The sequence below is a fragment of the Neovison vison genome, chromosome 11 (genome assembly GCF_020171115.1).
Source record: "Neovison vison isolate M4711 chromosome 11, ASM_NN_V1, whole genome shotgun sequence".
Lineage (NCBI taxonomy): Eukaryota > Metazoa > Chordata > Mammalia > Carnivora > Mustelidae > Neogale > Neogale vison.
Window position 1 is genome coordinate 24207450 of NC_058101.1, and position 12313 is coordinate 24219762.

The following is a 12313-nucleotide window of genomic DNA, read 5'->3' on the forward strand; positions in this document are numbered from 1 at the left end:
CTGCTTCCCTCTCTCTCTCTGCCTGCCTCTCTGCCTACTTGTGATCTGTCAAATAAATAAAAAAATATTAAAAAACAAACAAAAACAAAAAATAACCTAGGAGCCAGTGGTAAAACGTAGTCTGCTGACTCCTCAAATTAGAATACAAGAGGAGGAGGAGACATACTGTTTCACTCTATGTTCTTTGTACTTGTGGGGTTTTTCTGTGGGGTTTTTTTTTTTTTTGGTGTTTTCCATACACATGACTACAGACACCTGCTGTGTATCGCTTCAAAAATCTCTCGACCCAATCTCTCGCTCTGCTTATGGAGAAACAATTCTTCAAAGGCTATTCATGGGTTTCAGGCAGGTTCAACCAGAAAGCAGGGGCTCTGTACCCCTTCACTGCCTGGCAGTCTGGAGAAGCTACACCTGTGGGGCAACCTCTAACCAACGCGGGAAGTGGGCTCTCATTTTGTCAGCCTCCCTGAAGCCTCAGCAGGATTCGGGACCAGCCCCTCCAACTTCAAAATGCACCGGGGCACATGCCCTTACCTCACTGCGAGGACGGACAACCGGAAAGATTACAGGCATGTTCTGAGAACAGGGAGTAAACCCATCAGATGCATGGCTGGGGTACGACGAGAAAGATAAACTGAGCCCAAACTGAAACTCCTGTTTGTTCTGACCAGCAAGAAGCCCTGAAAAGTCTGAGCAGAAGCCACAAATGCGATCAAGGCACTGTGGCTAATAGATCAGGGCAGAAAGCAGAGAAGGCTGGCAGCCACTGGACCAGTGAATGAGGAGATCAGCCGCATAAGACCAATGTTGAAGACACTTCGCAGAAAGGACAATTCTGCACATGATGGAAAGGGAAAACATCAAGAGAACTTGAAAAAGTGGTCGTGCGGGGGGAATGGATCAAAGACAATGGTAAGGTTTTCTGCTGGGTGTACTGGGAGGAATATTTATATTCCTACAAAGTGTGTGGGCAAGTGGGAAAAAAACAAGGTTTAGTTTCAGATACGTTCACCGGGAGGCAGTAAAAAGCATTTCAAATGAAAGCTTCCAAGAGGCCACCAGAACTGGGACACCTGAGCGGAGTCCAGCCCAGTCTCGAGGTGTGCGTCTGCTTGCTGACAGCCTACACTGATCAGCTAGGGCTCCTCGAGTAGATGGGATTTCCAAGGGAAAGGGAAACTAGATTAAGTTGAAAAAACGAGCCTCAGAGAAAGTCTTTACTTGGGGGAGGGGGCGGAGCGGGGGAAAAAAACAGCAGCAACACTACAACTGTCTTAAACAGTCAGAGGGCCAGGCAGGAGAGCACCACAGATGGTCAAGTTAGGGGCAGGCACCACTCGCTCAGCTACTAACTAGATGCCAAGTATTTTAATATATGCCATTTAACCAGCTTCTCAAAAACCTGAGCACTGTTATCTCAACATAACCTAAGAGGAGAGACTGAAACTTACTAAGACTCAAGGACATCCGGCCAAGACGGGGTAAAGGCTCTTAAAGAGGAGGGTGAACAGTGTGAAATGAGAGCTGAAAAGGACCCCCAGAATGTAGCAAGTAGGGAGGTTTAGGTACCCTTCAAAACCGAATTTCAGTGAAAAGACAAAGACCGAAGCCAAAAAGGAAGACTAGAGTGAGGCAAAAGAGCAGTTAATTCCCTAATCCCCAGTGAGAAATATGGTCAAGGGGCGTCTGGGTGGCTCAGTGGGTTAAGCATGTGCCTTTGGTTCAGGTCATGATGCCACGGTCTTAAGATCGAGTCCTGCATCAGGCTCCCTGCTCAGTGGGGAGCCTGCTTCTCCCTCTGCCTGCCGCTCTCCCTCTCTCTCTGACAAATAAATAAAACCTTTCCAAAAAATCTAATTTATAAAACTGAAGAATATAAACAAACACAGTCAAGTAGTTAAGTTATTGGTCTTTTTCTCCCCTTCTCCAAAAAGGAGAAGACTATGGGCTGGTGTCAGCAGACAGAAAGGAGCCAATGAAAGGGAGAGAATAAAGACTGTGAGGAGGACAAGTAGTAGAGGTCAGAAGAGAACAGGCACGGGACACGGAGAAGAGGTGGAAAGGATGGCAGTCTGGCCCCACACACGGAGAAAGGCAGAAGTGGAGATGCTCCAGGTGGTTCACAGGCTGGGACTGTAACTCTGGGATCCCACTATCCAGTTACATTGTAAGACCAGTCAGTGGTGAAACGCCAGTGTCTGCCTTTGTTCAGATACCACCATTTCAGTATCTGAATTTGGGGGTCAGATGCAAATGATTTATATCTTGAGATGCGAAAAAAAAAAATTGCTGAATAAGACTCATACTCAATTAAAATTATTTCCAAACTGAAAGATGGAACGGGGGGGGGGCTAAGTTCTTCCTTTAGAAAAGTGTTCCTTCTCTTCACCTTCAAGAGAAGGATGAACATGCCAACAAGGCAAACAACAGCTCCTACTTGAGTCCTAGAGTTCAGATGAGCACACCGCGGCAGTGACTGAACGAAAGCGGCCTGGGAACCCCAGGGGCACCTCCAAACGGCCGCCCATGCCTGTGAAACAAGGGCTGGTCTACCTCCAAGAAGACAGCAAGAAAGCCGATTGACAAAGGTCATCATATAAGAGGTGAAATCTGGAGATAAAGGGGTCTAGAGGAAAATGTTTAGAATTGGCTGAAAGCGGTCTCCTCACTGTTACTTTACCATAATAACAAGTCAGAAATGCCTTTCCCACAAGATGGAAAATGTGCACAAAAATATATGTGCAATTTAAATAAGACACCATGGAAAAACCTGGTTTTAAAAGACTTGTACGGGTGCCTGGGTGGCGCAGTCAGTGAAGCATCAAGACTCTTGATTTCAGCTCAGGTGGTGACCACAGGGTCCTGAGATGTAGCCCTGTATCCTGTGACCCGGGCGCCGGGTTCAGCAGGGAGTCGGCTTGAGATGCTCCCTCTCCCTCTGCCTCTTCCCCTGCTCGTATATGCTCTCTCCCTAAATAAAAAGTTTTTAATTAATAAGCAAATATAAAAAATAAGAGATTGTATTTAAAGATAAAATTGTGTTTTATTATAAATTTCACTAGAATGTCTTTTTATCTGTGAATGGTTAGGTTTGATGTTTTTTACTTTTTATGTTACTTGTTAATTCATATTAGAATACTATGTATTTAATAGATTTTTGTAAATGCATTTTAATGAGTTAAACCTTATTTTTGTTAATTTTATAATGTATTTATAAAGTGAGATTTGAAATGTATTAAATGTATTTAGCTTCACTGATTTTTTTTTTAATTGCTTTGACAGTAGAATACCACCAAACAAAATCTGTAACATAATGATCACTTCATTCTGACAGAGCAATCATGAGTAAGACAAGAGTCACCTGACAGCCTCTATCTTTGCTATAAAGAGGCTAGAACTGAGCAGTTGGGGTTGGGTGGATGGAGCATGAGTGCAACCTCATGAAAATGGAAAAATGTTTATAAAATTATCACACAGGTAGTGATCTGAAGGGGCACGGCATCCGAATGTTTACAGCAGCAATGTCCACAAGAGCCAAACTATGGAAAGAACCTAGATGTCCATCAACAGATGAATGGATAGAGAAGAGGTGGTATATATACACAATGGAATACTATGCAGCCATCAAAAGGAATGAAATCTTGCCATTTGCAATGACATGGATGGAACTAGCAGGTATTAGGCTGAGCGAAATAAGTCAATCAGAAAGACAAACATCATATGATCTCTCTGATATGAGGAATTTGAGAGGCAAGGTGGGGAGTTGTGGGGGGCAGGGAAGGAAATAATGAAACAAGATGGGATCGGGAGGGAGACAAAACCGTAAGATACTCTTAATCTCACAAAACAAACAGGGTTGCTGGGGGCTGAAGGGGCGGGGAGAGGGCGGCTGGGTTACGGACATTGGGAGGGTATGTTCTATGAAGTGTGTAAGCCTGATGATTCACATACCTGCACCCCTGGGACAAATAATACATTATATGTCAATACAAAAATTAAATAAATAAAAAAATAAAATATTGCACAGAAGGCCTTCTCACAGTTCAAAGATAATAAATAAAAGAAATGCCAAGAAACAGTAAAGCAGAAATACAGTAACAAGAATTTGTACTGGGTGAGGTAATAGGCTTTTGTGGCTTTATCAACTGTGCTATGCAACCAGAGCCGTTCTGTGAACATCCAGAATACGCAGCTAATTGTAAACTGCCTTATAAAATCTGTCTGATCTCCCTCAACTAAATGGACCTAAGGCTTCTTGGATTACATGCTCTGCCCAGGGAAAGAAAAAGAAAAAAACAAAACAAAACCTAAGTAAATCACTAGAAGCAAAAACTGCATAAATGAAAGGATCCAAGTGACCAACAACTATTCTTCCCATGGGTTTGTAAACTGGGGTTTATTTGTAACTGTCAGTAGAGAGTGAAGCCCCAACTTTTTTAGCTGATTATTGGGGGGGGGGGGGACAATGTAGAAAGCCCTGTCAGAAGTTCAGTTATCTTGCTTCAAAGTATCCTGAGGTATAACATTTTCATAAAACATCCTACATGTGAATGTCTGCCAGTGAAGGAGAGATTCTCCCCCACCCATTTTCAGAAGTCCACTCTCACACAGCAGCATGAAAAAAAGTAAATTTAAATAACCTACCCTTTTAAAAGCTCCTGGGCGTAGCTGTAAAGCAAACTGGTTGAAACTTCCAGATACCCAGCAACAATCAGCCTTTGCTTATATAGTTATTAAATTGAACTCTGACCATATCTTACTTATAACAGGACAAAAAAACCAAAGGATCCTTAAATTACATAGTGTAGAAAACATGTTTTAGTTTAGAAAGAACAATCTCTTCCAAAATGCTGTAGCACCCTAGAGAAAAAACCTGAGCCTTATCAAAACCTTAGATGAAAACATGACTAAAACAAGATAATCAGATTCTACCACAATACAGAACAATTTAGAATAAATCCCTATCTTTGGGCACCTGGGTGGCTCATCAGGTTAAGTGTCTCCCTTCTACTCAGGTCATGATCCCTGGAATGAGCCCCTAGTAGGGCCCCTTGCTCAGCGGGGAGCCTGCCACTCCCTCTGCTTGTGCTAACACATAAATAAATAAAATCTTAAAATAAAAAAAATTCCTATCTTAAAAGAACCACCAAGAATACAGCTGACCCTGAACAATGCAGGATTAGAGGTGCTGAGCCACCCCCCAACAGACAGTAGAAAATCTGCACATAACTTTGGGCTCCCCAAAACTTAACTACTAATAGCCTACTGCTGACAGAAAGGCTTATCGATAACACACACTGATATGAATTAGCACGTATTTTGTATGTTACACACATTTTACACTGTGTTCTTGTAATAAAGTAAGCTAAAGAAAAGAAAATATTACAATCGTAAGGAAGAGAAAATACATTTACAGTACTGTATTGAAAAAAACCCACATATTAGTGGACCCATACACTTCAAACCCATTGTTCAAGGGTCCACTGTGCGTCAAAATATTTAAGACAAAAATCATATTATATTGTGCCTGCCCCTTCCCTTCCCATCTCCAGTTTTAAAGACAAGGATCCTTAAGTCCACGTAAATACAGTCATGGCACACTGCTGTCTTTATTTTACAAGGCTAGATTTTTCCTTGCTGCCTAAAAAGGTATTATTAGTAGCCACACCTACCACTATTTATATCTCAAAAATCACTATGTGACTAAAACTATGATGATGAAAGGCCTGGAATGTTACATTCAAAATCTCTCTCACTCACAAAGTTACTTAACCAAAAGTAGTCTAGTTTGAAAATAATGAGTTAATGACAGATAATGAGCTTAAATGACACAAACCTAAAGGATAAACACTAAGAATACATTTGATGAATCAGCATTTTAGTTCCATTTCATAAGTGGAAATGGCTAGCCGGGTCAGCTGAGCCCGGGAGTGACAGGCAAGAGAGAAATCACTTTTAACTAGAAGTTTTAGGGAAGTCTTCAACGAGTAGGTATCTGCTGAGTAGGTATCTGGAGAGGTGGGGACGGTTCAGACAGCCCGCCCCAAGCTCAGGAACCATTTTTGGGAGGTTCCCCGCTGGGGAGACGGGCCACAGAGTACGTGGCACATGTCCAGGCTGAGTGGCTTGAGTACTGCCTATGAGCAAGGGAGTGGTGTCCAAAAAGCCTGGAGGCTGACTGGGGCCAAATCAGGAAGAAATCTCAACATCCGGCAGAAGAGGATGGACTGAAGTCAGTATGCGGGGGCAACTCACTGAGGGTTTCTGAGCAGTAGGAGAGAACTCCATTACAGAAAGACGCGTTAGGCGGTGTCTGGCTAAATGCAGCCTGCCTGGGCGGAGGGAGGAGAGGCGGAACCGCAAACCTCCCCCACGAGAAGAGACCCCAGAGGCCTCAATTCAGGAGTCCTAACTGGAAATGGGGACAAAGCTTTCTGGCTACAGGGAAGGCATTTAAAAATGCCGCCGAGGGTCTGCATACAAGCGACTCAGTGATTCTAGTAACGTAAATTAAGACGTTAATAAGACCAAAGGGCCGGGTTCTGGTATGGTCGGGAATTTAGGTTTTGCCATCCCACACCGCCGCAGCACTCTGACTGGCTATTCCTCTGCATTCCCGAGGGCTACTTGCTGCAAGCCAGAGCACGTTTTCAAAAAAGTGAGTCACGCTTCATAATCCACATACATTGGGCAAAACACACAGGTCGTGCAAAACTGAATCCGGGGAAGCGTCTGGGACGAGCGGTTTCAACACCGAAACGTCCGATGCTGTTATCCTCAGGGAACACGAAAAGCTTCCATCGTCCTCGGTTAAAAACTTCCTACCCGGGACGGGTATCTGCCGCTCTTGAGGACACCGCGGGTCAACAAGAAGCTCATCCCTCGGCCGCAGCATCCCGGCGCCCCCGGGCGGGAAGCTTCCCGCGGACGCCGGGCGGGGCGCTCCCTTCCCCTCCCCCATAAAGAGCCGGGCGAGGCCGGGCCCGACCCGGGAAGAAGCGCCCTCCACCGTCTCCACCCGCAAGGAGCGGCGGCGGGCTCCCCTCCCCCTCGCCGGCCGCCGGGGCCGAGCAGGGCGCTGCCCGCGGCCGCGAGCCTGGTACCCAGCGCACCGGCTCCGCAGCCGGCCCGGCCCGTCCTGCTCACCTCGGCCCGGGCTGGCTCGGGGCCCTGCACGGCCGCGGGCTGCGGCTGCAGCTGCTGGGGAGGCGCCGGCGGTTCCTTGTTCCGGTGGCTAAGGTCTTCGTCGGGGACGGAGCGGACGCCGGTCGGGGCCCACGGCAGCGCGAAGAGCAGGAGCAGAAGCAGCTGGGGCGCCGATGCGCGGCCACTCCCCCGGGCCGCCGCCGCCATCCCGCCGGCCCAGACGGCCACGCACGGGCGCCGCAGGAGGAAGTGCCGGCGACGGGAAACGTCGACCCCAAGCGCCCCCGCCGTGCGTCCCTCACGCGTCGCCGCCGCCGCCGCCGCTCAGTGAGATACCGACACCATGCGGGAAGTGGCAAGGACGCGCGAGAAGCTTAGAGCAGGCCGGCGTCCGCAGCGACCGCCTCGGCCCTCCCCCTCTCCCGCGGCGGCCACAGGACTCAGCCAACTGTCTCGCTGCGGCCCAGCCCAATTCCTCAGGGCCCCGCCCCTGCCCGTGACAGCCTCCCATTGGCCCGGCGTCCTCCTCGGCGTCGTGACGTCCGCGTGCAGGTTGAGGTGCGGCTCACGCCCTCCTCCCATTGGACCCAGCGCTCCGGGGAGGTGTCCGGCCGCGTGACGTTCCTCGCCTCGCATCCCTCTCGCGCTCCACGCGTATCCTTCCTCCCAGGTGTCTGCCCGGCGACCCGGGACCGCCCGGCCGGTTGCTTGTGCTCCCGCCCGAGTTTTCGGCCCTAATATCCGGGCCGGCCTACGCTTCCCTTAGCCCGTCCTAGGTGTTGAATTAGTTGGAGCGCTGTGGTTACGTGGCGCTCGCTGTGGGGACCGCCACACCTAGCCCGGGGCCGCACTCTCTATTCTCGGTGCCGCCTTGAACGTGCGGCCATCTATGGAGGGCGGTGTTGGAGAGTCAAGTGCGATTTAAAACAAATCTCTGAAATGGGACTTCGGAAATTAGAGGCGAAAATCCTCAAGACTTGTTTTAGATATTTGTTTGCCTGTAATTATCCCCAGACCAGAAACATTTTAAAGCCTTTCTATTTTGGATTTTTTTTATTCCGCACCTATGTTAGACTGGTCTCCTAACATGTTTGGCTTTTGAAATTAGGTGTTTGGGTGGCTCAGTGTCAGCAACCAACTCTTGATTGTGTCTCAGGTCATGATTTTGGGGGCCTGCGATCCCAGCCCCAAGCTTGGTGGCGCTCCGAGCTGCTTAAGATTCTCTCCTTCTTTCTTTGCCCCTGTCCTACCCTCTCAACCTGCCCTCCCTCTCTATAAATAACAACAACAACAACAAAAAAGTACTGAGTGTCTAGGATTTTTGGCAGACAAGAGTAGAAAACAGGAAAAGACGGTTGTTGGTTGGGCTTGAAAGTACTTGTACATCTTATACCAAAAAGGTTGAGCTATTTAGTTGTCAGAAATTTGACTAAGAGAGTGCTGTGCCAAGCAATAGTCTAAATACTTAACATAAATACACATACATTAAGCCTGTACTTTGTAAAGAGCCATGGAATTTACCTATTAAATACTAGAACAAGAAATGAATCCACAAAAACAACATGGCAAAGTGGGCAAACGTACTTTGAGTTCACCGAAGATATCACCTTAGGTAGTCAGGCAGTAAAGCTTCTGTGCGTGCTGTTCTGTGATTAACTTCCTCTGTTGTACCACTGTAAACTCCTACTCATTCTTCGAAAACCTGTTCAGGCCCAACCTCTAAGAAGTCTTCCTCCAACACCCCCCCTTACAGAATTCGTTACCCCTGGCATCATGCTGCTATAGCTCATACACACTTCTCTTGGTGTGTTAGTAACCAGGGTGCCTCCTACACAGTGTGGGGTACAGATGTTGTGCCTTTCAATTCATCCCTAAAGTGCAAATGCTCAAGCCCTCACAGACCAGTCATAGATATCCCAGAAGTCCAACTGTCTTACTCCCCATGCCCTCTCCTTTATGCATACAGGATTTTCTTTTTCTTTCTTTCTTTTTTTTTTAAGATTTTACTTCTTTATTTGACAGAGATCACAAGTAGGCAGAGAGGCAGGCAGAGAGGGAGAGAGGAGGAAGCAGGCTCCCTGCTGAGCAGAGAGCCTGATGCAGGGCTCCATCCCAGGACCCTGAGATCATGACCTGAGCTGAAGGCAGAGGCTTTAACCCACTGAGCCACCCAGGCACCCTTTTCTTTTTCCTTTTTTTAAAAAAGATTTTATTTCTTTGTCAGAGGGAAAGAATACAAGCAGGCAGAGCAGTAGGCAGAGGGAGAGGGAGAAGAAGCAGCAGGATTCCCATGTAGCAGGGAGCTGGATGTGGGGCTCAATCCTAGGACCCTGGGATCATGATCTGAGCAGAAGGCAGCTGCTTAAGCGATTGAGCCACTCAGGAGCCCACATGCCTACAGCATTTTCTGTGCTTCAGAGGTATTTGAAAGGGAGTCTGAGCCAGAAGGGTAAATGTGGCAAAACTGGCCATGTGTCCCTGATTCCTGGAAGGCACTTGGCTTATTTTCTGGGGTGGGCCACCCACACTCCAGAACTCTCTAACAGGAAGCGCGCCTGGCCCAATTCCCAGTGAGCTGAGGCAGTGAGGATGAATGGATGACAGCTACAAGGAGCTGAGGCATAGCGCTGCGTGTGAGGTGGCTCCGGGGTGAGGCAGCAAGGCTGTTTACTGAAGTAAAGCAAAGTAAACAGGCAACGCCTTGTCACCATGGGGAACCTTTCCAGTAGGGTCAGTGCCGTGTCAGAATGTGAGCCCGTTCAGCCTGTCCCAGTCTCACCTTGATCCCATGGACTTTAGGCTTTGCCAGCTTAGGCCCCAGGTGTCAGATTTTCAAAGTAATGAATTCTTTGCCCGATCTGGGGGACTAATCAGAACCCTGGCTCCCTTAGTCTGAGGATTTTCGTCATCATTCTAATAACCTTACCACTGACTAACTCCCTTAAAAAAAAAAGTCTAAAGGCATAGATTTCCTGATATATTTCGTGGCAAACACTGAGCTACTTACTTGACCCCCTATCCAAGAAGGATGTGAGAGACTTGACAATTTCACGATGGTTTTTTTGGTTTGGTTTGGTTTTTGTCCAGCCTATACAGATGGAGCCTCACAACAGTCTCACTGACAGGCATCCTTCTGGTGAAGAAACCTCACCATATACGTGTAACACTGTCTTTTAATGCTTTTTGATTCCTACCTCCTTACTGAGTCTTGAGCTTTTAGATGGTAAGATCGTGCATTCTATGTTCCCTAGCACCTAGCAGATTTCCCAACATGGGAGTATTGGTAGCCATCATTACAGTAATAATAGTAGTAATAAATCACTATTGCGTGCTTATTCTGACCCAGGCAGTGCACTGAATATGTCACATCAATGACCTTACAAGGTAGGTACCAGTATCCTCATTTTTACAAGTGAGAAATCTGAGACTTAGGTCAAGAAACTTTCCCAAAATTAACAGCTAATAAGTGGGAGAATTGTACTAGATGCCTCTTTGTTGAATTTAATTGTGCCCTACTTACTGATCGAAATATAAAACCAGCCCAATTAATGGAGAACATTTCCACTATCCATTAGAGGAAAATGCCTCTCCCCACTCCAAGTTTCCATGGGGAGGACTGTTTCCTGGCTCTCTCAGAGACGTAACCATTTTATCACTGATGTTATAAAGTAAATTTGGCCAGAGTAAGCTAGAACACTGGGCTTAGCTCTACCACCTTTTTCCTCTCCGGAGGTACAGCCCACAGGGTGAATTAATCTCTCTGAGCCCCGTACTGCCGGAATTCTGGAATTCGGTATTAGCCCAGCACACCTGGCTACCAGACTTAAAGTCCCTCCTTCCAACCTAACCACCTAATCTCACTCTTAGTTTCCCTCCTCAACTTTTCAGAAGTAATGAAGAGGCAAGCTGTTTCCTGGGCTCCCTTAGAGAGCTTTTCTGCACTCTCAAATCACCAAGGGGTGGATGAAAGCTTTTTACTTTAAACAGTCCAGAGAGTAAAGACTGGTAAGAGAAGCCAGAACAGGGAGTAATGAGAAAGAAGCAGAAACCAGAAACTTCATGCTAAGAGTCAGTTGTGCAGGTCACTCAAAATTAAAGAGAAGGCGCTTGGCAAATTGATGTGTAGGTAAATGACAAATAGCAATTTACAACTTGCTTGACCTCCTCGACTCCTGACGCACTTTCAGTATGTGAACTGAAGCATACTGCTACCCACGGGCTCTCCAAACCCCTCCGATAACAGGGATCTGGGCCTTGTAGGGGACCTTTGCTGGCCCAGAGGAAAGAGGGATGCCCTTCTAGGCCCATTCTCAGACTTGTCCGAGATTTCTGCAAACAGGCTGACAATTCAGGAAGACTGCCGATGACCCACTTTACTTCCACTTCTCGAACTATCTGCTTGCTATCTGCTTCTGGGTGTTTCATGGGCATTTCAAACAAAGTATGAGCAAAACAGGTCTTTTGATTTCCCCCTAGAAACCTATTCCTTTCCTAGTCTTCCCATCTCAGTAAACCAGCCCCCACCCCCCACACCCGTTAGAGTCCGCTAATTTCCTCCAGCCCACATCCCATCCATCAGCAAGTTCTGTTGTCTCTGGCTCGAAAGTAGATCCTGAGTCTGTTCACCTCCTTCTAGCTCCTAGTCCAACGTAACCACCTTGGCCAAAGCGGGTGTTATTTCTCACCCCGACTCTGAAAAGAGACTTCTAAAGTAACAGCCTCTCTGCTTCCACTCTTGCCAATCTGTAATCTAACCAGCAGTCTGGTGTGCTTTCACAATGAAAATAAGTCATTTCATTTCCCTGCTTTACATTATCTAATGGCTTCTATTATCTAATTATCTAATGCCCTTAGAATAAAGTCCAAGGTCCCTCTCTCTGAATTAAAGTTCTGTGTTCTAACCCCTGCCTTCTGTGTGACTTCATCCCTTGGCTTTCTCTACCTCATGTGCCGTGTCCAACCAAGCCTGTTTTCACCTCAAGACCTTTGTCCAGTACTTGTTGTTACTCTCATTGGCTCACTCTTTCTTTAGATCTTCTGATCATGTAGGGTAAATACCACTTCCTCAAGGGAGACCTTCCTGCCCATCCTCCTGAAGTGGGTATACCCCTCCCTCCCCTCCCCCTACTCACTCTGTCTCTCCTGCTCCTCCTCCTCCTCCTTCTTT

General features: G+C 47.1%; 1 protein-coding gene across 1 annotated transcript in view; it reads right to left on the minus strand.

Moving 5' to 3' along the window:
• The window catches only part of TMEM165 (transmembrane protein 165), a 31294-nt gene extending 23719 nt beyond the window's left edge, over positions 1-7575 (minus strand). The window contains exon 1 of the mRNA XM_044226116.1: positions 7147-7575. Within this exon, the coding sequence (XP_044082051.1) occupies positions 7147-7353 (207 nt within the window). The 5' untranslated portion in view covers positions 7354-7575. The remainder of the gene's footprint in view (positions 1-7146) is intronic.
• Positions 7576-12313: the final 4738 nt, after the last annotated feature.